At 36.0% G+C, this 27139-nt stretch overlaps 1 protein-coding gene across 1 annotated transcript; it reads right to left on the reverse strand.

The window, feature by feature from the left end:
- Gm20905 (predicted gene, 20905) lies at window positions 1-24557 on the reverse strand. The gene is made up of 7 exons (XM_030251592.1): window positions 24449-24557; window positions 19053-19119; window positions 18395-18429; window positions 3418-3535; window positions 2546-2636; window positions 390-488; window positions 1-30 (listed from the first exon to the last, which is right to left on the reverse strand). The coding sequence occupies exons 1-7, from the start codon at window positions 24555-24557 to the stop codon at window positions 1-3; spliced, it is 549 nt and encodes a 182-aa protein (XP_030107452.1).
- Between the last annotated feature and the right edge of the window lie 2582 nt (window positions 24558-27139).

Below are 27139 nucleotides of genomic sequence, written 5' to 3' on the forward strand. Positions count from 1 at the left end.
TTAGTTCTTGGTCCCCAAGTTCATCAAAACCTAAAACAGAAAAGTACCTCTTATTAAATAAATTCCCAAGGATACAAATATGAAAGATTCTGTGCAGATGATGTATAGGGTAAAGGTTAAGGTCAGGATTAGGTTTAGGGTTAGTGTTAGGGTTATGTTTAATAAAGCAGGATAATTATAGTGTTATTAAAGTATGAGGTACATCTGAGGTCAAATTCCCATTTTATCATTTTATATCTTTAATAATTCATACAAAGCCATTAGGATTTTATGGATAATAGCAGTCATTTCAGTAAGAAATAATTCAAAATAATAAGTAGTTAAAACTTTATGATTATTAAAACATATTTAGATTCCTAAGGTCATTTTATGGACCATGTGCAACATACCTCCATGGACTTCTCATGCATTTCTTTAACTGCTTCCAGGGTCTGGTTCTGACTACATTTGGACAGTTTCAATGCTTGTTGTTCTTTTTGACAACTATTCTACAAATGTAAAAGGAAAACATTAGTATAACAATTCTGTTTATTTTTGTTGTTACTGCCATGCAACATGCATGGCAGTCTAACAATAAAACACTAAATGTATATCTAATACTAAAACATTTATGTGAGCAAAAATAATTCTATATGAAAGTTAAAAGGAATAGTTTTCCAACTGATTTAAAATTTTAACAACTATTTTGACTAAATATATATATATATATTTACAATAATATGAAATAACATTATGCTACCAATTGTGGGGTAGAAATTTTTTTTAATGTGAAAGAGTTTTTCATAATGCACAGACTGGCCTTAGCCTCCCAAGTTCTTATGTTTATAGGCATGCACCATGTATACATGAACTCGGTAAAATCCTAGTCTTGGAAGCTTAGATTGGTTTTCTCTAGATTCCAATCTCAAGCAACATATAGAAGTAGTAACATAAAGTTCTCATTGAATTCTTTAGGGTTGCGCACAACCTTGATAATTTGCATTTAAAAAAATTAAGACAAGCCCTTTACACCTTTTCACCTTGGGCTACTACAATCCTGTTTTGCCCTTTATTCACTGTGATCAATTTTTTACCTCACATTTGCACTCAAATCATCATAATTAAGTAAAATTACCTCTAATTTGCAATGCTTATCTTTAAAAAAAGTGCACCTGCATACATTTGTAGACAAAGGGTTAATATTGGGTGTCATCTTTGATTTCACAGTACTGTTTCAGAGACAGAATCTCACTAAACCTAGAGCTCATCATTTATGCTACACCTGGTGGCTACAAAGATCTGGAGATCTTCTTTTCTCTGAACTAAATCTGAGATTGGTTGTTTTAAAATGCTCACAACCACACCAACTTTTTTTTGTTGTTGTGGTGGTGGTTTGTTTTTAGTGTTGCTAGTTTGTTGTTGTTTATTTTGTTGTTGGTGGTGGTGGTGTGGGCATTCATCCCAATGCAGGGAATATAAGCTGGGGTCTCCATGCCTACACGGGAGAAAGATTACCAATTAAACCATCTTCCAGCCCTGTAAATCAATCTTATTGGGCCCACATGCAGCATATGACACATTTAGGGATCTTTTCTTCTTTAAAACTTTCCTTCACTCATGGTAGTTTTCTTTCTACCAGTGGTTCTCTTCCTTTACTGGCTCCCTCTCACCAGCTGCCATATGCAGAATTACAAATTTTGAAGTACCCTGCTGTTCTGTCTTTAGACTCCTTATTTACAGGGATGATCACTTTCCCTTGAAATGTCATCCAGAGTCCAATGTTTAAAAACTGTCTTCAATTGGAGTATTTATTATTTATCTTTAGTTCCTATCTCTTTCCAGAACTGACTCATAATGGCAGGTTCCTCAATGCCTTCTGAGGCAAGAATGAATTTGCTGTTCCTTTCAAATTGAATACTTTCCAAACTATTAACCAGTAAATAAAATAAAATAGTTAATATGATTATCGTTGTCTCAGATCTTACTTGGAAACCAGGTGATGACTCTACAGGTAGAGTAATGGAGACGTGATCTAAAATTGTTTGCTGATATTCTTCCACAGGAAAATTCTTCCAGGGCTGTTGAGATTGTTTGTTTCCATCCTCTGTTGTTACTAAATCTTTACTAAATTTAGGACTGTAAGAACTGATTTACCAAATTGAGTTGGTTTTTTAATATAAACAACAGAGTCCAGGTGAAACCAATAAATAAGCTTTCTCTCTTCTTTGAACTCTGATATATTGTGGTTTTTTTGTTTTTTTGTTTTTTTGTTTTTTTTTTTTTTTTTTTTTTTGTAGTCACTGGTAATCATCTCTTGATCTTTCTGCAAATGTCTGCCTCTTGAAAATTTATGATCTGGTATACCATAAAATGCCTAGTCGTTTTCATTGATATAGTATGCAATCAATAGTTTATATCTCAGTAAGACTAGAACAGAAGCAAGGATAGATAGATAATGGAACTTAATTTAGTTTCATATGCTCAACTCAAGGCTAGTTGTTCCATTCCTACTTAGTAATACTAGGTTAAATATTAAGTTTTTTTTTATGGTACCAACCACTGATTTTTCTTTTTCTTCATTGAATTTCTGTACATCCATATCAGACTTCTGAAATGTAGTTATATACTGCTCACAAAATTTGTTGTTGATGTTCTTCCTGTAAAGCACAGTAACAAAAGCAGGCACATTTCATACCAATATGAAAATGAACACTCAGAACAAATTCAATTGAACATTTCATACTATAAAAAGAAAAATAGCAGTATAAAATATCTAATGGGAAATCATTATAGATTTTTCCGCTAACATATTATCAGAGAGGTTTTCATTTACGTTTTAGCTTTTCAAAATTAAAGAAATATAAACACACACAACACACACGTAACACACACACACACACACACACACACACACACACACACATATATATATATATATATATATATATATATATACATGTACAAAATTTAATTATATTTCAATGTGGTTTTTTTTTCATTATTTTCTACCAAATATAAGTTCTAATTTATTTTTCATACATTGCCTTAGTAAAGACAGTGCAAAACATGTCAACTAAAATATACAAATTGTCTGCATATGTAATTGTATTTGTTCCTTTTGAATATTGTTAAACATAATAATCCATAAATTACATTCCTAAGACTATGTGCAAGACTTCTGTATTTCCACAATGAATGTAAATTAAAATTTAAATCTCATTAACATTGACTTAAAGCAGAAAATAAAATTTTCATAGATTTCTATGAATTAGATTTAGTTTGCTTGAAGGCATGATGTTATAGGGTTAACTGTTTAGACAAAATCAAAGCCACACATTTTTACTAAAGAATCAGACATGATATAATTTTTTTTAAACTTCAGCCACATATAATTTTTAAAATGATACACATTTGACCCTACAAATATAACAACTCTACCTCTCTCGTTCGTTCGTTTTGCAAAATCTTTCTAATTTCTGGTTGCTGCCTTTGAAAGATTCTTTGACATAAGTTTCCATCCATTTTCTCTTTATGTGAAGCGTCTTATAAATGTCATCTATATTAAAAATAAAGAGTCATTTTGAAGAAAAATTAGATGATTCCATGTATTCAAGTAAAAATAGATATAGATAAATTTCATTCAATAATGCTATGGAAACTTAAAATTAAATGATAGATATCACAAACATGCTTCATACTTTAGAATACTTAGGGTTTGGTATGTTCAGATGAAGGATGTTCAACCTGTAAAGTCTACAGAAATGTTCCACAACATAGAAAAAAACAGTCCATGTATTTTGGATAAGAAATATCTAATCTTATCTGAATTTTAATTTCTGTAAGGAAAATAATTTTGAGCTTCAAGAACAGTTTTCAAAAGAACAAATGCACAAAACAAAGGATCAAAAGTATACTTAATTCTTCATAAGGAAACACTTTTAATAAAGGCTAATTCTTTTCCAAATCTAAAAAAGATGATGCAACTGAAAGAACAAACTTGACTGTGGAACTGTTAGACCCATTGTTTAAAATATTCAATTAAAATAAGAGGGCAACCGGTCATATTGGTTCCCATGTTAATCCTAGTATTCTGGAGGAAAAGGCAGAGAGATATTTGTGTGTTCCAGGTTAACCTGGTCAACATACTGAGTTCCAGGACAGACAGAGCTACAAATGAGACCCTGTCAGAATCAAACCTGCGTTTGATTCCTAGCACCTACATAATGTGCACAAATATCTCCAACTCCAGTTCCAGGGGATGTGATGCCCTGTTCTAAATTCTGCATTCACCAGGTACATATGTATATGACTCACAGACATAGTTATAGGCAAAATACCTATATAAATAAAAATAGATAAAAATGTTAAAATCTATGTTTAAAACAATGATCTCCAAGTTTTTTTTTTAATCAAAATAAAATTATTTCTAAAGTGAATTGGTAATTATATTTCAGAACATATGCTTTAAAAAAACACTTGAAGAAAATTATGGTAGGAACTTTTGATCAGTAACTGCTGCAGTTCATGAAAATTGTAATGCTTCAGAAAATGTTTAGTACCTTTCTAGCATGCACAGTTAGCTTTCAGTAACTAGGATGAAGCTATATTTCAGTGTACATGTTTAATATTCTCACCATACATAGTACTAGACAAAATCAGATTATTAAATGATTATTCTGCCTCCTCTAAATAGAGCAAATCCTTCAGTTGAAAAAAAATAATTTGGTAAAATGGGTAACTTGAAAGACGCAAAATATTATTTTTAAAAAATATAATATTGTTTCATGGGGGTAGAGATATGGCTCAGCAGTTAAGAGTATTTCCTGTTCTTTGCAAAGGACATAGGTTTGGTGTCTAGCACTCATATGGTGGCTCACAACTATCTGACTCCAGTTCCAGGTATCTGAATTAATCAACTGATATCTGAACAACAGGTACACATGTGGTGCACATATATAACTGTAAGCAAAACACTAATACACATAAATAAGTCCAAAAATAGGTATTAGGAGCATTGTTTAGTAAGCCATGTAAAGATGTTTTTTTGTGTGTGTATGATCCTAGTATTGGAAGCTTAAGCAGGAGATTTCCAGTGTAAAGACTGCATAGGTTAAATAGGAAAATGCAGGCCAGCCTGAACTACATAATGACACCATATCTCAAAGACAAGTTACTGTCTTCTGAGAAAGCTCACTTAGCATTCAGTTACATATAATTTAAAACAGATACTTTAGAATCTGAGTATCATTCTCTCATTGTTTAGTAAGTTGTCTTCCACTTACAGTTACATAATTCATTTCATAAAAAGAAAAAAAAAACAATGAAGGGATTGGAGAGATGATTCAGCAGTTAAGAGCACTGGTTCCCTTCCAGCTTTCTGAGATTGGAGTACCAAAACCCACAAGGTGGCTCACTACCTATAACTTCAGTTTCAGGGGATTCAAGGCCTTCATCTGGCTTCCTCAGGTACAAGACACACTAGTTGTGCACATACACACGTGAAAGAAAAAAAAAACAATAACCATAACATAAAATTTAAAAATAAGTTATAAGGGTTACATTAAAGAATTCAGTTTTGCACTGTGCCATATAAAGAAGGAAGCACAGAAGACTCCTAGAAAAGAAACTGACTTAATATAAAATTAGCACTGGATCAATGAAAATATGTTTCATGTACAGAATTTTGTATACATATCACTTAGCTATGAGTACATGTAACTGTGAAATTGTTTACATCTATTTTTTTTCCTTTTAAAATTCTTTCAAAGCTGTTACAAAAAAGCCTCAGTAGTCAAGAGGGCCTACTGTGAAAAGAGGAGGTTCACAAAGTACTTTTTTTTTTGTTTTTTAAGGTAAGTAATGTTACTTCATGCTTATCAAAGGATAATTCATCAAAGATGAACTCACAATTCTGAATATCTATGCTCCAAATACAAGGGCAACCAAATTCATAAAGAAATTTTACTAGAACTCAAAGTACATATTGTACCCCATATAATAATAGTGAGAAACTTCAACACCCCACTCTGAGCAACGCAGAGGTCCTGGAAAAAAAGAAATGAAAAAGAGACACTGTGAAACTAATGAGAAGTTATGAAACTATCGGATTCATCAGATACATATATATGTATCTGTCACACACACACAGACACACACATCCAAACATGCACACATATATTGAAGCAAATTCACACACAGTTCTCACTAGATGAAGAGAAATTATTTGAAAAAAAATCAACAAACCTTCATGATAATAGTCTTGGATAGATTAAGAATTTTAAGCACATACCTAAATATAGAAGCAAACCAGAAGCCAACATCAAATTAAATGGAAAGAAACTTGATGCAATCCCACTAAAATAAGACAAGACAGGACTAGACAAGGCTTCTTACTCTTTCCCTACCAATTCACTATAGTACTACAAGTTCTAGACAGAGCAACTAGAAAACAAAATTGGTCAAAGGAATAAAAATTGGAAAGGAATAAATCAAAATATCACTATTAGCAGATAATAAAATAGTATACTTAAGTGACCACAAAAATTCCATCAGAGAACCCATAAACCTGAAAAACAACTTCAGCAAAGTGGCTAGATATACAATTAACTCAAACAAAACAGTACCTTTCTTCTACTCAAAAGATAAACAGGATGAAAGGCAATTATGGAAACAACACCTTTCAAAAGTCACAAATTATAGTTCCTTGATGTGACTCAAACCAAGCAGGTGAAAGATTTCTATGACAAGAACTTCAAGTCTCTGAAGAAAGAAACTGAAAAATCTCAGAAGATGGAAAGGTCTCCCATGGTCATAGATTAAGTTAGTAAAAATGGCTGTCTTCCCAAAAGCAATCTGCAGATTCCATGCACTCTCCATCAAAATTTAAACTCAATTCTTCGTAGAGACAGAAAGAGCAATATGCAAAACCATTCGGAATATCAAAACTCCAGAATATCCCAAAACTATTCTCAACAATAAAAGAACTTCAGGGGGAATCATCCCTGACCTTAAGCTGTATTATGCAGAAATAGTGATAAAAAAATGTATGGTAATGGTACAGAGACAATGCCTTCATGAAATGGAGAGATCTAAAATATATCATCCTGTGTGATCTCAAAGGAAAAAAAACATGGTATGCACTCACTGATAAGTGGATATTACCCTAAAAGCTCAGAATACCCAAAATGTAATTCACAGACCACATGAAGCTGAAGAAGAAGGAAGACAAAAGTGTAGGTGTTTCAGTCCTTCTTAGAATGGGGAACATAATATTCCTGATAGGAAATGTGGAGATCAGGGCAGAGACTTAAGGAATGACCATCCAGATTCTGTCCAACCTTTGGATCCATCCCATATACAGAAACCAGGCACAGTCACTATTGTGGATACCAACAAGTGCTTGCTGATAGGAGCATAATATGACTGTCTCCTGAGAGGCTCTGCCAGGGCTTGGCAAGAACAGAGGCTGATGCTCACAGCCAACAATCAGACTGATCATGGGGTCCCCAGGGGAGCAGTTAGAGGAAGAACTGAAGGAGCTGAAGGGGTTTGCAACCTTACAGGAAGAACAACAATATGAACCGAGCAGACAGACCAGAGCACTCAGGGACTAAGCCACCAAACAAAGAGGGGCACCCATGACTCTAGCGGCATATAGAGCAGAGGATGGTATTGTCAGACATCAGTGGGAGGAGAGGTCCTTGGTCCTGTGAAAGCTCCATGCCCCAGTGTAGGCAAATGCCAGGGTAGGGAGGTGGAGTATGTGGGTGAGGGAACAGGCTCATAGAAACAAAGCAAGTGTCAAATGGAATAGGGATTTCCTGGGATTAAACCAGGAAATGGCTGATATTTGAAATGTAAATAAATACACACTCACACACACACACACACACACACACACACACACACACACACACACACACAGATGGCTTTAACTGTGTCTTCAGGTGGGTTTACATCTAATCACAGGATGATCTAAATTTTTCCCATTCCTGCTAGTTTTTTGATAAATTAGAGTAAATGTGTCTGCATCTCAATCTCCAAATAAAATCATAGTTGCTCTTATCACAACCAAGCTCCTCAACCTTTTTCATCACAATACAAATCTAAGACAAATCTTAAATATAAAATTCTTCCTGGCTGGACAAATATTTTACTGCTACAGCAAGAAGCTCTGGTTTCAATCTTCAGGAATGAAAAATAAAAACCCCCAAAATTTAGATATAAAAAATAAAGAAGGCATGATTCCTCGGGCCCCATTACATTTCTGAGGCTGAGGACTTCAGGTACAAGGCCAGTCCAGGCTGCAATTGAGGTTTCAGACAATCCTGAGATATAGAGCTAGAGGTTACTTTCCTAAACCAAAACAACAAATAAATAAAGACAGCCTGGTCTGAATTATGTCTGAATTCCCAGCACTTCTGAGGCTGAGAGAAGCCTCTAGTATTTGAGGCAGTTTGGAACCTATATATAGAAATTTCGGCAATGTGGCATTTTCACAACACGTTAAAATGTAGACTGGTCTTCAGTTTCTTTTTAATAAATTCCTGGTGGGAAGCAGTTGCACAGAAGAGGGTTTTGTCTGTTTCATCCACTAAGTGAAGTCCAGTTTACTCACACCTCACATCCCCAGTCCCCAAGAATACTTTCAGGGTCTCCATTTCCTTGGCCTTCCTGATTTCTGCTAGGAGCTAGTCTGTTCAAACTCTTGCACTTACAGTGAAGTTCTCAGTTTTTCTCAGCAGAGGCCTAAGTGGGAAAGGTCGATTGTGAACCTGGAAGTAGCAACTTCCTGAGTCCAGTGAGGGTCACCTAATCTCATTACTCCTGAAGAAACACCTCCAAAACTCCACCTTCATCCCCACCCAGACCCCTAGCTGAACCAGGATTAACCAACAGACAATTGACTACCTCCACTGAGACTTCATCCTACCATGATTCCTCAAGAATTTTGCTTCCTCAAGAACTCTTTGTAGCCACCATACTGGGTAACAGGGTTTGAACAGCAGGAAAATAATCTCAGCCAAGCCCATTGCTGATTGGCTGTGTTTGCACATGAGTACTAAGGGTAAGAGAGGCTCTTTCAGTCATCTGTGATTAAAGCTTCAAAAAGCGGGTAGTATTTTAACTTCCACTACTACCCAGAGGCTTTCCATTTTCTAAGTTTGCAATACTAACTTGAAAGTTAAAATAAAATGAACTCCAAAGACGACTCTCCTACTTTGTTTCAGATGAAGGGACTGTTCTGTGTAACTCTAAATTGTTTTTTTTTGTTTGTTTGTTTTTTTGTTTTGTTTTTTTTGTTTCTTTTTTTTTGGTTTTTTTTTTTTAAAACTAAAGTGTTTTTGCATGTTTGTATTTATATAACATGTATGACTAGTTCCCCTAGAAACTAGAATAGGATGCCAAAATCCCTGGATCTAGAATTAAAAATGATTTTGAGAATTATGTGGGTTCTAGGAACTAAACCTTGGTTCTGTACAAAAGCAACAAGTGTTCTTAATTTCTAAGCCATCTTTCCATTCCTATCCTGTGTGTGTTTTAAGGTGTGCTGGACCATTTCTCACGATAGATGTTTAATTTTACTATATAATGGAGAGTATAAAAAATGACTTTGTTAATGTTGTCTATTTCCAGAAACAGAAAAACAAACAAACAAACAAAACAGCAACAAAAAAACCATAATTTTAATGGATTGTGTAAATCATAAATAGTTTCAGGATAAAAATGGAGTGTATACATTTCAGTATATGGGTGCATAAGGAGGCCAGATATAGACATTTGTTTTATTCTCAATTATATTCCAAATTTCTTTTTCATTTTCAGTTTTTTTTTCAAGTCAGGGTTTATCTGTATAGCTCTGGTTAACCAGGAACTCACCCTGTATACCAGGGTGGCATCAAAATCAAAAATCTCCCTGCCTCTGCCTCCCAACGTCTGGGATTAAGGCATGTGCCACCACTGACTGACCCAACTTAAAACTTGAGATAGGTTCTCTCTGAATATGCAGCTAACCAATGCCACTACCTCGGCTAGCCAGCAAGCTGTCTCCACCTACTCAGCACTGGTTGGCAGCCTGCATTTTAGAAGTGGATTCTAGGCCCCCACTTTTATTTTCAAGAAAAACATTTTACTAAAACAGCCATCTCTCTAGCCACTCTTCAAGGTTTGTTCTATTGCTATAGACACTGCAATTTTTTGTTTGTTTGTTTTTTGTTTGTTTGGTTTCTTTTTCTATTTCTCTAATCATGCCTAAGTTTAGGCTCCTAAAATGCTTAGTGGTGGTTTTGCTTGTTTCCTTACAACAGCAAATTGGTTTTCTTGCTCACTTTACAATTTGCAGCTAATTTGGCACACTGGACGAACTGACATTTCATTTACTAGTCTTATTGCTGTGTTTTGTTTCTTTGGTGCTTTTTTTTTTTTTTTTTTAATTTGCTGGGTTTGTTTTTTTTTGCTGGTTTTTTGTTTTTGTTTTTGTTTTCACCACTGAAGATGAAATTTATAACTTTTAATGGTGCTTTACCACTGAGCTACATCTTTAGTTAATCTTTAGTTTTGAATGTTGGATGAGAAGTTATCTGTGTGTATTTTTTAACGAAAACTATAATTTCTGTGAAGCCTACAATTATCCCCCTATGCTATAGGTTCTATAGAGATCTGTTTCCCTCGTTTGGCCTCTTCAAGAAGCAGGGAAATATTTCTAAAACACATACCTCCAGATTTATCCAACATACTGCCTACTTCATGTCTGTGAAGACAGAACAATAAAAAATTAAAGCAAGAAATATAGTAGACTGGTAGGCCATTTTTTTTTACCACACACAAAACTTTACACAGAACATTCTTTAATTTTTTATAATAAATATATAATGTTTGATTTGGAACAAAAGTCATATGCATATAAAATATATGGTGGACTACCAACTTGAACTTGAATTATTTACTTTTAACAATTCATACGTTTACACCCCACAAGGAGTTTATTCATAACTCTCCCACAATTGCCAAGACCCTTTTTTCCCCCAGATAGTCCCCTACTTATTTTTATGATGTTTCTCCTTTTCTTTGAGTGTGTCAAAGATCACATGCAGGTGGTCCTATTGTATGAGTTCCTATGTGTTTGTGATCACAAAGTCTAAAGGATCCCAAGCTGGGCTTGAACTTAACATATATCAGCATCTGACATTGAAATGCTGATCTTCCTGAATCTAGTTTTCCAGTGAAGGTAACACAAACACTACTTTTGAAGTACTCTATTGAACTGGCAAAAAAAAAAGAAAGAAAAAAAAAAGAGAAAAAAAGAAAAAGAATTGAAAATATTACCCCATGTCTTCATCTCCTTTTACTTGAGGCGATATATTTTCATCTTTACCAATTGCTGGATTATTTACTGTATTGACAATAGAAAATGTAAACATTTGAAAGTATGCAATATTAGTAATAGTTAATAAAGTACTATCAATTTGAATTTCTTTGGAAAAACTGCCCATTTTGAGTTTTTGAAACAGATTTTAAAAATTAAGTAAAATTAAGTACATCCAGGAAATCTAGGACACAAGGAGAAGAAAAAAATAAGGATAACAGGTATAGATGAGAAGTAAGATTTCCAAATTATAGGGCCAGTGAATATCTTCAACAAAACTATAAAAGAAACCTTTCCTAACCTAATGAAAGAGATGTCCATGAACATACAAGAAGCATGCAGAACTCCAAATAGTTTGGACCAGAAAAACAACAACAAAAACAAAAATCCCTGCCATCATATATTAATCAAAGCACCAAATGAACAAAACAAAGAAAGAATATTACAAGCAGTAAGGTAAAATGGTCAAGTAACATATACAGGAATTCCTATCAGAATTACACCTAACTTCTCCCCAGAGACTATGAAAGCCATAAGATCCACGGTAGATATCATACAGACACTAAGAGAGCAGAAATAAGAGCCAAAGCTATAATATGCAGTAAAACTATTTTACCATAGATTGAGAAAACAAGGTATTCCATGAAAAAACAATATTTACACAATATCTTTGAACAAACCAAACCCTTCAAGGGATAATAAAGGGAAAACTCCAATATAAGGAGGGAAATCACATGCTAGCAAAAGCAAGATATTAATCTTGAAGTAAACCTAAAAGAAGATAGCTACATGAACAAAATTCCAACAAAAATAACAGGAAGAAACAAAGACTTTGTCTTAGTATCTCTTAATATCACCATATTCTATTCACCAATTAGAAAGAAATAGACAAACAGACTGGATGTGTAAGCAAGACCCAGCATACCAGAAACAAACCTCAGGGACAAAGACAGACATTTCCTCACAGTAAAAGGCTGGAAAACAATTTTCTAAGCAAATGTTCCAAAGAAACAAATTTGGAGTAGCCATTCTAATATCAAATAAATTTGACTTTCAACCCAAAGTTATCAAAAAAGACAAGGAGTGGCACTTCATATTCATCAAAGTTAAAATTTACCAAGATGAATTTTCAATTCTAAACATTTATAGTCCAAATGCAATGGCATCCATATTCATATAAGAAACTTTAGTACAGCTCAAAATGCACATTGCACCACACACAATAATAGCAGAAGACTTCAACAACCCTCCTCATCAATGGAAAGATCCTGGAAAGAAAAATTAAAAAAAGACACAGTTAAACTAACAGAAGTTATGAAACAAATACATTAGTTGATATCTATAGAACATTTTATTCTAGAACAAAAATTGTCCATTCTGCTCAGCACCTCATGACGCCTTTTCCAAAATTAACAATATAATCAGTCACAAAACATGCCTCAACAGATATAAAAATATCCAAATAATCTCATACATCCTATCTAATCACCAAGGACTAAGGCTGATCTGAAATAATAATATAAATAATTGAAAACCCATGTACACGTAGAAGGTGAACAAAAATCCAGTCAGTGATAAATCAGGTAGGGAAGAAATAAAAAAAAAAAATAAATGTAAGACTTTTTAGAGTTTAAAAAAAAATGAAGTTACTACATACCGAAAGTTGTGGAACACAACTAAAGCAGTGTTAAAGGGAATCTCATAGCTCTGAATGCCTCTAAATAGAAACTGGAGAGAAGATACAGTAGTAGGTTGACAGCACACCTAAAACCCCTTGAATAACAGGAAGGAAATTCACCCAAGAGGAGTTGAAGGCAGGAACTAATCACACTCAGGGCTGAAATCAAACAAGTGGAAACAAAGGAACTATAACATAAAATCAAACAAACTAGGAGCTGGACCTTTGAGAAAGTCAACAAGATAGATAAAACATAAGCCAGACTAATTACAGGGCACAGGGAAAATATCAACATTAACAAAACCAGTAATGAAAAGGGAGACATAACAACAGATACTTAGTAAATCCAAAAAAATCATCAGATCCTACTATATAAGCCTGTAACTTAGCAAAAGTGGAAAATCTGGATGAATTGGACAATTATCTAGACAGATGTCAGGTACTAAATTTCAATCAGGTTGAGATAAACCCTGTAAACTCTCCCATAATCCCCAAAGAAATAGAAGCAGTCATTAAGAGCTCCCCCGTCAAAAAAAAAAAAAAAAAAAAAAAAAAAAAAAAAAAGCCCCGTATCTGATGGGTTTAGTACAGATTTCTATCAGGCTTTCAATGAAACACCAATACCAACAATCTTCAATCTATTATGCAAAAACAAAAGAAAATGAACACTACTTAATTTGTTCTATGAAGCCACATTTACTCTTATACCCAAACCATACAAAAACCCAATGAAGACAGGATACTTCAGACCAATTTAACTTATAAATATTGATGCAAAAGTACTCAATAACATCCTGTTAAACACAATCCAAGAACACATCAAAATGATCATCCTTCATGATCAAGCGGCTTCATCCCAGGGATACAGGAATGGTTCAATATATGGGAATCCATCAATGTAATCCAATATGTAAAGAATCTCAAGGAAAAAAACACAGTATTATCTCATTAGACGCTGAGGAATCATTTAAAAAAAATCAACACACCTTCATGATGAAGTCTTGGATAGATTCAGAAAGCAAGGCCCATAACTAAACATAGTAGCAAACCAGGATCCAACATCAAAATAAATGGAGAGAAACTCGATGCAATCCCACTAATATATGACAAGGCTTCCCACTCTCTCCCTACCTATTCACTATAGTACTAGAAGTTCTAGCCAGATTAAATAGACAACAAAAAGAGGTCAAAAAGTTAAAAATTGGAAAAGAACAAATGAAAATATCACTATTAATAGGTAATAAGATAGTATATTTAGTGACCCCAAAAAAATCCTCTAAAGAACCCTTAAGCCTGAGAAACAACTTTAGCAAAGTGATTGGATATACAATTAACTCAAATAGATCAGTAGCCTTCCTCTACTCAAAGGATAAACAGGCTGAAAAGGAAGTTATGGAAGCAACACTCTTCACAATAGTCTCATATTTTAATAACTTGGTGTGACACGAAAAAAGCAAGTCAAAGTTCTGTAGGACAAGAACTTCATGTCTCTGAAGATAGAATTGAAATTCTCAGAAGATGGAAAGATCTCCCATGGCCATAGATTGGTGTCCCAAATAATTTAGTAAAAATGTCTATCTTGCCATAAGTAAGCTCTGATTCCATGCCCTCTCCATCAATATTCAAACTTAATTCTTTATAAAGATAGAAAGAGCAATATGCAAAATCATTTAGAATAACGAAAATCCAGGATATTGTAAAACTATTCACAACAATAAAAGAACTTCAGGGGGAATCATCCCTGACCTCAAGCTGTATTATAGAGAAATAGTGATAAAAATGTATAGTGACCATAAAGAAAAAATGACTTCAGGAAGTTCACACGCAAACGGATAGGTCTAAAGTATATCATCCTGTATGAGGTAACACAATCCCAAAGGAAAAAATATGGTATGCACTCACTGATAAGTCGATATTATCCTAAAAGTTCAGAATACCCAAAATGTATTTCACAGACCACATAAACCTTAAGAAGGAAGAAAAAAGTGTGCATGTTTCCGTCCTTCTCAGAATGGGGAACAAAATACTACTGGGAGGAAATATGGAGACAAAGTGCAGGCCAGAGACTGAAGGAACGACCATTCAGAATCTGCCCCACCTGTGGATCCATCCCGTATATAAACACCAGACCCTGTCACTATTGTGGATACCAACAAATGATTGCTGAAAGGAGCCTAATAAGGCTGTGCCCTTAGGGGCTCTGCCAGAGGTTGGCAAAAACAGAGGCTCATGCTCACAGCCAACAATCAGACTGATTATGGGGTCCACAGTGGAGGAGTTAGAGGAAGGACTGAAGGAGCTGAAGGGGTTTGTAATCTTACAGGAAGAACAATAATATGAACCAAGCAGACCGCCCCCCTCCCCCCAGAGCACTCAGGGACGAAGCCAGCAAACAAAGAGGGGGACCATGGCTCCAGCTAAATACATAGCAGAGGATGTCCTTGTCAAACATCAGTGAGAGGAGAGGTCCTTGGTCATGTGAAGTTTGGTGTCCCAGTGTAGGCAAATACCAGAGCAGGGACATGGGTGTTGGTGGGTGGGGGAACATGCTCATAGCAGCAGAGGGAGGGTGGAATGGTAAAGGGAATTTCTGGGGTGAAACCAGGAAATGACTAATATTTGAAATGTAAATAAACACACACACACACACACACACACACACACACACACACACACACACACACCTAATATGATGGCTTTAACTGTGACTTCAAGTGGGTTTATATGCAATCACAGGATGATCTAAATTTTGGTCCCATTGTTGCTAGGGTTTTGATAAATTAGAGTAAATGTGTTTGCATCTCAATCTCCAAATGAAATCATGGTTGCTTTTATCATAACCAAGCTCCTCAATTTTTTTCATCATAATACAAATCTAAAGCAGATCTAAAATATAAAGTTTTTCTGGCTGGACAAATATTTTACTGCTACAGCAAGAAGCTCTGGTTTCAATCTTCAACAAGGAAAAAAGGAATAAAAAACAAACAAACAAACAAACAAACAAACAAAAATTTAAATATAAAAATAAAGAACACATATTTCCTCAGGCCCAGGTACATTTGTAAGGCTGGGGACTTCAGTTTCAAGGCCAGTCAAAGCTGCAGGTGAGGTTTCAGACAATCCTGAGATATAGAGTTAGAGCTTACTGTCCTAAACCAAAACAACAAATAAATAACAACAACCTGGCCTGAATTATGTCTGAAGTCCCAGCACTTCTGAGGCTGAGAGGAGCCTCTGTATTTTGAGGCAATTGGAGCCTATACATAGAAATTTCGGGAATCTGCCATTTTAACAACAGGTAGAGGTAAATGAAGACTGGTTTTCAGTTCGTTTTTAATGAATTCCTGGCAGGCAGCAGCAGCTAAAAGAAGGTTTTAGTCTGTTGGCTCCACTAACTGACTTCCAATTTACTCACTCCTCACCTCCCCAAGCCCCAAGAAGACTTCCAGGGTCTCCAATTCCCTGGCCTTCCTGCTTTCTGTTAGAAGATAATTCTGTTCAAACCCCTGCCCTTAGCGAAGTTCTCTGTTTTTCTCAGCAGAGAACTAAGTGGGAAAAGTTGATTGTGAGCCTGGAAGCAGTACCTTCCTGAGTCCAGTGAGGGTCACCTCCTCTCCTTACTCCTAAAGTAACACCTCCACCCCTCCACCTTCTTCCCCACACAGGCCCCCAGCTCAAACAGTATTAATCATCTTTCAACAGACAATTGACTACCTCTACTGAGACTTCTCCCTACCATGCTTCCACAAGAACTCGGCTTGATGACTATCACAAAGCATACTGGGTAACAGGGTTTGGATAGCGGGAAAACAATCTCAGCCAAGGCCCTTGCTGATTGGCAGTGTTTGCACATGTGTACTAAGGGTGAGAAAGGCTCAATCAGTCGTCTGTCATTGAAGAGCAAAAAGGAGGTAGTATTTTAGCTGCCACTACTACCCAGAGGCTTTCCATTTTCCAAGTTTACAATACTAACTTGAAAGCTAAAATAAAACGGACCCCAAACAAGACTCTCCTACTTTGTTTCAGATGAAGGTGCTGTTGTTTGTAATTTTCAATTGTTTTATTTATTTAAGTAATTTGTTTTTGCATGTTTGTGTTTATAAACATGCATGTGTGGTGCACATAGAAACTAGAAGAGAATTCCAAAACCCATGGATATAGAATTAAAAATGGTTTTGAGCCATTGTGTGGGTCCTAGGAACTAAAACTTGGTTCTGTCCAAGAACAACAAGTGCTCTTAATTTCTAAGCCATCTTTCCATCCCTGTCCTTTGTGTCTTTTAAGGTGTGCTGATCATTTTTCTTGAAAGATGTTTATTTGTACTATACAGTGGAGATTACAAAATTATAACACTTTCTTAATATTGACAATTTGCTCATAGAGAAAAAACAAAAAGACAAAAACCATCATTTTAATGGATTGTGTAAATCAGATAAAGAGTATTGTAAAAAACTGATGTATATACATTCCAGTATAAGTATGCATAAGAGGGCGACAAATAGACATTTGCTGCATTCTCAATCACATTCCAACTTCCTTTTTTTTTTTTTTCAAGGCAGGGTTGTAGTCCTGGACCTCACCCTGGTTACCAACTGCTGGGATTATGGCATGAACCACCTCTGACTGCCCAAATTTAAAACATGAGACAGGTTCTCTCTGAATCTGCAGCTCACCAATGCCACTAGCCTGGCTAGCCAGCAAGCTGTCTCCAACTACTTTTCACTGGGTTGCAGCCTGCATTTTTAAAGCCGATTTAAGACCCCCTCCTTAATTTATATACTTTCAAATAAAGCACATTACCAAAACAGCCATCTCTCTAGCCCCTCTGAGAGGTTTGTTCTCTTGTGGTAGCCACTGTATATTTTTTTTTATTCTCTAATCATGCCTAAGTTTAGGCTCCTAAAATGCTTATTGCTGGTTTTGCTTGTTTCCTTACAAGAGCAAACTGGGTTTCTTGCTCATTTTACAATTTGCAGTTAATTTGGCAAACTGGACAACCTAACATTTCATTTGCAAGACTTATAACTGTGTTTTGCTTGTTTGGTAGGATTTTTGTTAATTTGGTGCATTTGTTGGTTTCTTTGGGGTTTTTATTGTTATTGTTTTGTTTTGTTTCTTTGTTTGTTTTTGTTTGTTTATTTTTGCCACTGAAGATGAAACTCATCACTTTTAAATGGTGATTTACCACTGAGCTACATCTTCAGCTAATCTTGCATTCTGAATGTTTGCTGAGAAGTTATCTCATATGTGTTTTAAAGGAAACTACAATTACTGTGAACCCAAAATTATCCCCTTTTGCTATACAGTCTAGAAATCTGATGCCCTCTTCTGACCTCTTTAAAAAACAGGCAAATACCTCCAAAAACACATACCTTCAGATTTATCCAACATACTGTCTACTTCATCTCTGTGAAGAAAGGAAAATAAAAACATTAATGCAAGAAATATAGTGGACTGGTAGGCATTTTTCTTACCCACACAAAACTTTAAAAAGAACTTTCTTTTAATTATTTATAATAAATATATAATGTTTGGTTAAGAACAAATGTCATATATATATATATACATATATATATACATATGTATATGTATGTGTATATATATATATATATGTATGTATGTATGTATGTATGTATATATGTATATATTACATGGTGGAGTATCAAAGTGATCTTGTATCCTTTACTTTTACCAATTCATACATTTACACCCACAGTAGTTTATTCATTACTCTCCCACTCTTGCTGAGACCCTTCTTCTTGCCAGATGGTCCCCCTCTTATTTTCATGATTTTTCTCCTTTTCTTTGTGTGTATATCTTGGAAGATCTCAGGCAGGTGGTCATATTATACTAGTTGCTATGTGTTTGTTATCACAAGGTCTGAAGGACCTCAAGCTGGGCTTGAACTCAACATATAGCAGTGTCTGATTTGTATTGCTATCTTCCTGAATCTACTTCTCCAGTGAAGGTAATACAAACACTACTTATGAAGTAATCTATTGAGCTGGCAAAAAATATTGAAAATGTTACCCCATATCTTCATCTGCTTCTGCTTGAGGCGATATATTCTCATTTTTATCAAATGCTGGGCTCTTTACTGTATTAACAATAGAAAACAGAAACATTTGAAAGGATTCTATATAAGTAATAGTTAATAAAGTACTATCGATTTGAATTTATCTGGAAAAACTCTCCATGTAAATTTTTGGAAGAGATTTTAGAAAGGAAATATTTACACCGAGAAAATCCAGGACACAAGGAGATGACAAAACTTAAGGATAATAGGTATCAATGACAAGTAAGTTTTTCAAATTTAGGGACAGTGAATACATTCAACAAAATTATAGAAGAAAACTTCCCTAACCTAAAGAAAGAGTTGCCTATGAATATACAAGTAGCCTACAAAACTCCAAATAGTTTGGACCACAAGAGAAATTTCTTCCATCATATAGAAATCAAAACTCCAAATGCATAATAAAAAAAAAAGAAAAGAAAAAGAAGAATATTAAAAGCACTAAGGGAAAATGGTCAAGTGACTTATAAAGGAAATCCTATCAAAACTATACCTAACTTATCCCCAGAGATTATGAAAGCCATAATATCCAGGGCAGATGTCATACAGACCCTAAGGGAAAAGAAATGCCAGACAAGGCTACTAGATGCATCAAAAAATTTTACAATAGATTGAGAAAACAAGGTATTCTGTGAAAAAAAATGATATCTACACAATATGCTCGAACAAATCCAGCCCATCAAGTGGGTAATAATGGGAAAACTCCAACATAAGGAGGGAAATTACACTCTAGAAAAACCAAGAAATTGATCTTGAAGCAAACCTAAAAGAAGAAAGCTACATGAATCACATTCCAACTCTAACAACAAAAATAACAGGAAGCAACAACTACTTTTCCTTAATATCTTATAATATCAGCGGACACAGTTCACCAATAAAAATACATAGAATAACAGACAGGATGTTTAAGCAAGACCAAGCATACTAGATACAAATCTCAGGGACAAATACAGATATTACCTTAGAGTAAAAGGCTGGAAAACAATTATCCAAGGAAATGTTACAAAGAAACAAGTTGGAGTAGCCATTCTAATATCAAATAAATTCGACTTTCAACCCAAAGTTATCAAAAAAAAAAAGAGGAGGGACACTTCATATTCATCAATGTTAAAATTTGCCAAAATGAATTCCCAATTCTGAACATTTATACGCCAAATGCAATGTCATCCACACTCATAAAAGAAACTTTAGTAAAGCTCAAAAACACACATGAATAGAGCATTAAAAGAAACCTTGACTAAATTGGTTTTAGAGACCTGCAGAAAAGATTATGCAGCTCTTTTTCCCTTCACCTTGTTCTGAGTATGGAACACCACAGGGAAATTTAAACTTACACCATTCGAACTCCTCAACTGGGGACCCCCCCCCTTTAACAGAAGCAGGTGGAATGTTTGACCCTCATGTTTCTTTTTCAGAACTCCCACTAGCTCACTTGAAGGACCTACAACTGGTCAGAAAAGATGCCTTGGAAATGTTGAAACACTATAAAAAACTTAAACAAAAACAAAAAAACAAAAAACATACGAACCAGAAACCATCTTGGTGCCACATAAATTTCAAACAGGAGTACCTGTCCTGGTCTGGTGCCACCATTCTGGCAAACTTGAACTCAGATCAAAAGGACTTTCCCTGATGATTCTCACAAGCCCTGCTGCCACACCTCCAGCATGTACCCAGTTCTGGCATCCAGCCTGCCATGGCCCACTGGCCTGGCACTGCTCACACACAGTGGGCACTGCACAGGAACCTCCCTCCCTCCCTCCTCCCAATGGCAAGAGGCTCTTTTGTCTCATTCAATGGGCTTCTGAGGTTCTCAACCTTACATATCCTAAAGCTGTGACCTCATGTTGGCTTTGTTTGGCAGCTGGGCCAGAGGTTTAATTTTCTAACTTATAAGATCAGAACTATGTACTAGAAGGAGTGGGAAATGTGAGACCACAACTTAGAGCGTTTCTCCCTGGAAGGTAAAGCACCTGGACATTCTCCAAGATTGTTTTCCCTGATTTATAAAAATACAGCCAGAAAGAGACTCTATGTTCTCTACAGCCACCAAAAATCCTTTTGGTTTCTGAGCCTTACAGCTAGAGATTCAAAATTGGAGTTTTGACAAGGACATCTGGGCAGAGAAGAACACTCCTCCCATCTCTTCCCAACTCCTCCAAACTCTCCTCCCAACTCATCCCAATTCCTCAGCTAGCTAATAAAAACCTTCTTCTGTCACATCTCAGAGTCATACGCCCCTGCCCTGCACAGTGGAAGGAGTTTGTCCTTAGCTAGCTGATAATAAAAACTCTTGCAGTTTGCATCAGGTGTGGATTTCTCTCAAGTCATTGGGGTGCTGTCCAGCTCATCCCGGGACTTTACTGGACTTGAGAGGAGGTCCATCTTCGGGGTCTTACACATGGAGACCTAAGACCAAAATTCTTCAAACTAATATGCAAAATCAAAAGAGAAGGAACACTATTGAATTTGTTCTATGAAGCCAGATTACAATTATATTCAAACCATACAAAAACACAATGAAGAAAGGAAACTTCAGACCATTTTCCCTTATGAATTTCGAAGCAAAAATACTCAATAAAATCACTGCAAACCAAATAAAAGAATACATCAAAACGATCATCCATCATGGTCAAGTAGACTTCATCCCTGTAATGCAGGGATGGTTTAATATATGGAAATTTGTCAACTTAATCCACTATAGAAACAAACTCAAAGACGAAAACAACATGATCACCTCATTAGATGCTGAGAAAGCATTTGACAAAACACAACACCCATTCATAATAAAAGTCCAGGAAAGGTCAGGAATTCAAGGCCCATATCTAAACATAAAAAAAAAAATACAATAGACAGCAAACGAGTAGGAAACATTAAACTAAATGAAACATTCTCATTAAAATCAGGGACTATACAAGGCTGCCCACTTTCTTCATACCTATTGAATATAGTAGTTGAAGTCCTAACCAGAGCAATTAGACAACAAAAGGAAAACAAATGAATACAAATTGGAAAGGAAGAAGTCAAAATATCACTATTTCCAGAATATATGATAGCATGTATCAGTGACCCAAAAATGCACCAGAGAAATCGTAACCATATATATGACTTCAGTGCAGTAGGTGAATATAAAATTAACTCAAACATATCAGTGGCCTTTCTCTACTCAAAGGAAAAAGAGGATGAGAAAGAAATTTGGGAAAACTCACCCTTCACAATACTCACAAATAATATAAAATAGCTTGGTGTGACTCTAACTTAGAAAGTGAAAGATATATATGATAAAAACTTCATGTCTCTGAAGAAAGAAATGAAACAAGATCTCAGAACATGGAAAGAACTCCCATGCTCATGGATTGGAAGGATTAATATAGTAAAAATGGCTGTTCTGCCAAAAGTAGTTTATAGATTCAATATAATCCCCATCAAAATTCCAACTCAATTCTTTACTGAGTTAGAAAGGGCAATTTACAAATTCTCCTGGAATTTGAAAAAAACAAACAAGCAACAACAACAACAACAACAAAAAACCAACAACAACAACAACAACAAAAAACAAAAACCTGGTATAGGAAAAACTATTCCCAACAATAAAAGAACCTCTTGTGGAATCACCATGCCTGACCTCAAAGTGCACTACAAAGCAATTGTGATAAACACTACATGGTACAGGTATAGTGGTAGACAGGTAGATAAATGAAATAGAACTGAAGTCAGAGAAATAAACCTTTAGTCACTTGATCTTTGACAAAGGAGCTAAAACCATCTAGTGGAAAGGAGACAGCATTTTCAACAAATGGTGTTGGCTCAATTGGCAGTTAGCATGCAGGAGAATGTAAATTGATCTATTCTCATCCCCTGTGCAATGCTCAAGTCTAAGTCGATCAAGGGACTGCACATAAAACCAGAGACACTGAAACTTATAGAGGAGAAAGTGGGGAATAGCCTGGAATACATGGGCAAAGGGGGGATATTCTTGAAAAAAAATACTACCAATGTCTTGTGCTATAAGATTAAAAATGGACAAATGGGACCTCATAAAACTGATAAGGTTATACCCAGAAGTTCAAACTTGTAATAAGGAAACATGCTTCACTTTGTCCATAGCAGCCTTTTGTATAATAACAAGAAGCTGAAATGAACCCAGATGACTCTCTTTAGAGGAATGTATATAGAAAATATGGCACATTTACTTAATGAATTACTACACAGCTATTAAAAACAATGAATTCATGAAATTTTTATACAAATGGATGGATCTGGATGATATCTTCCTAAGAGAGTTAACGCAATCACAAAAAACACACATGATATTCACACATTGATGAGTGGATATTATCCCTGAAGCTCAGTATAACCAAGGTAAAATGTGCAAAACCCATGAAACTGAAGAAGGAAGACCAAATTGTGGATATGCCGTTCCTTCTTAGAATGGGGAACCAAATAATCATGGAGGGAGTTACAGAGACAAAGATTGGAGCTGAGAATAAAAGAATACAGAGACTGCCTCACTTGGGGATCCATCCCATATACAACCACCAAATCTACTGAAGATGCCAACAAGGGATTGGGTGCAGGAGAATGATATAGTTGTCTCCTGAGAGGATCTGCTAATGCCTGACAAATAAAAAAGTGGATGTTCACAGACATCCTTTGGACTTAGCACAGGGTCCCCAATTATGGAGCTGGAGAAAATACCTAAGGAGCTTAAGGAGTTTGCAGGCCCCTAGAAGAAAAAACAACATGAACTAACAAGTACCCCACAATTCCATGGGATTAAACCACCAATCAATGAAAACAAATAATGGGATATATGATTCCAGCTTCTTATGTAGCAGAGGATGGACTAGTCAGGCATCAATGGGAGGAGAGACACTTGTTCCTGTAAAGATCCTATGCCCCAGTATGGGGGAATACCTGGGTTAGGAATTGGTAGATGATGTGTTGGGGAGATGGGGGAGAGGGGAGAGGACAGGAGATTTTTTGGAGTGGAAACTAGAAACGGGGATAATATTTGAAATGTAAATAAGGAAAAGTTATAATAGAAAAAGAAAGGAAATAATTTATTTGCAAGTTTTATGAAATAAATTCATGTTTGGCAAACATATTACATGAACAATGTTCATGTCTTTTCTTGAGGTGAAATCAAGAAAGTTCTTCTCTCTCAACATATGCTGATATAGTTCCAAGAGTAGGTTTATGTGCTGCAAAACCTTGTATATAGGAATAGAGAGATATAGGTAAAATTAGAAATGAAGTATATGTAAACTCTTAACAAAGACTTCTTCCATTTCAGGTGACTAGGTAAAGTCTAATGAACTGCAGGACACAATTAATACTGGAAATGCGATACCTTCCGAAAGAGCCTCCTCTGAAACTTTTATGTCATCGTCCTCATCATCAAAGTCCAAAAGTAATAAGTAACCTTCCTTTGGTATCACCTTCAATTTCTTAAGAGCCATTCTTCTCATAAGAACTCAGTAGTCTTCTTAGTTTAAAAAAAAAACAATAAAAATAAAAAGGAAAAAAAAAGAACTTAGTTACCTGATTAAAAATTATCATTTAAATAATTAAAAATAACAAAAAATCAAATAATTATTTTAGCTCAATGAAAGATCATTTCTTTTTTTACTTAACATGTATATTTTTAATCAATTGCCTTTATCAGAGAGTTCTGTGTACATATTCAATATGGTGATGCATATATATATACACTTACCCGTACCATTTCCTCCGTGTATCCCATTTATCATGTCCCTCTCCCTCACAACTTGTTTTAAAAACTTCTTTAACTCACTTCTTTAAAAACCTCCTTTAGAACCTAAATTATTAGTCTGCCATTTCTCAGTTTAAAAAGAGACAAAAACTGGCCAACCTTCAACATATGAGTCCTCCCCTCCTCCCAAAAAACGATGAGCAACATCCTTTAACCTTTGAGGTATCTGAATTTTGGTCCTATCTCCCACAGAATATTTTTAAACAAAACATCAGCAATTCTGTTTACCAGTTTATCTCAGTCTAACGTAAACTCACAGTTCTATCCAGAAAGATAAAGAACATGGTAACTGTATATTCATATCAAAAAGATCCACCACTAAGTCTACAAAAAAACATGAACTACCACCACCACCCACACAGAAAGACCTTATATTGGAGAAATTAGGGATTTGGGGCAGCCGAGGATTTCAAACATCTGAAGATTGTAAGTTCAAGGCCAGGCCAAGCCGGGCCAGCTGAAACTACAAAGATAGATCCCATCCTACAGAAACTAAACTGAGAGAAAAAGCTGAACTTGGTGGTGCAAGTCTTTAATCCCAATACATGGGAGACTGAGACAGAAAGATCTGTGGTCAGAATCCATCCCCAATGACTTATGAATCTCTTACAATTATCTCCTCTTCTTCTTTTCATTCATCTTCCTATGCCATTCTACTGTCTGCAATGTTCATACAGTCTATACTAAAGGAACACACCATAGAGAAGACAATGAGGAGGGAGGAATCCTCAGTGTGTTTCTAAGGGATCCTGAATATCACACAGGACAATCGCCAAGGCATCTCACCAATGGCTCCCTGTTCCCTGACCCACAGTCCTGCAGCTGGTTCTCTGATCCTATCCCCAGGCCCCAAGCTTTTCTCTTCCAAGGGTTCCCAATTCTCTATGGCCCTGACCTGTTCGATCCTCTTCCATGAATATGGTCCTCCACCTTCCATTCACCCTCAGATTCCACAGAAAATGGCGATCAGGAGGCTTTTCCTCACATAGTGGGCTCCTGGGCCTGAGATTCCCCACCCTGTCACACCTCGATTAACTGTCCAACAACCCTGATCAGGGCAGACTATCACTTACAGCTCATCTAAGAGGAGAACACCTTCCAAACCGCACCCTTCTGTGCTTAGCTCCTCAATGGCAAAAAAAAAAAAAAAAAAAAAAAAAAAAACCGTTGTCAGGGGCCACACCCAGACAGAAGACTCAGAGGATCCTTTGTGATGCCAGCTGGAGCAAATAGGTCTCACCAAAGGACTGTGCTGATTGGCTGAATACACCCTGCGCATGCGTTCACGGAATACCAAGTACTTTGAAGGGAGATTTTAGAAGGTGGGAGTAATCTACTGGCTTTAAGACAAATGATTTCCAGTTTGTTGGTTGACAAGTGCTTACAAACTTGAAAATCCAGAACAAATATGTAACATATGAAATACAGCAAATGGCTCTACTTAATTTCAGCTATAGAGGCTCTTGTAAGCATTTTTGGTTTTTTATTTATTTATGTGCATAAACATTTAATAATGTGGACTTCTGCATGTACACACGCACACCAGAAGAGTCTATGCTGTCCTAAGAGTTCAGAAGGGAACATGCAGATTTCCTACAACCCCTGGTACTCTCCTTTCTCTACTTTCCTAATCCTCAGCTTGATAGAAGAGTGTGCTAGGCAGTGCAGGCCCTCTCTCTCTCACTTATGTGCTTGGCCACTCAGGCCCACTCTCTCACTTAGGAGTTAGGCTGGGCAGGTCCTCTCTCTCTCTCTCTCTCTCTCTCTCTCTCTCTCTCTCTCTCTCTCTCTCTCTTAGGTGCTAGGCTTCACATGTCCTCTCTCTCTCTTATGTGCTAGACTGCCCAGGGCCCTTCTCTCTCTTATGTGCTAGGCTTCCCAGGACCTCCCTCTCACTTAGATGTTAGTCCTTGCAGGCCCTCTTTTTCACTTATGTGCTAGGCTGGGCAGGGCCTCTCTCTCACTTATATGCTGGGCTGCCCAGGTCCCCTCTCTCACTTATGTGCTAGGCTGAGCAGCCCCTCTCTCTCACTTATGCCTCTGTTGCCTACAGACGCTGCAAGAGAGCACTGTTTCTCTGAAACTGTGATTGTGCATATGTTATGAGCCACAATGTGGGTGCTTTGTGCCTGGTCCTCTGCATAGAATAGGTGCTTTTATTATTATTATTATTATTATTATTATTATTATTATTATTATTATTATTATTATTATTATTAAATTTCAAGACGGTTTTTCAGTGTAGCACTGTCTGTCCTGGAACTTACA

The sequence above is a fragment of the Mus musculus genome, chromosome Y (genome assembly GCF_000001635.26).
Source record: "Mus musculus strain C57BL/6J chromosome Y, GRCm38.p6 C57BL/6J".
In the NCBI taxonomy this organism is placed as follows: domain Eukaryota; kingdom Metazoa; phylum Chordata; class Mammalia; order Rodentia; family Muridae; genus Mus; species Mus musculus.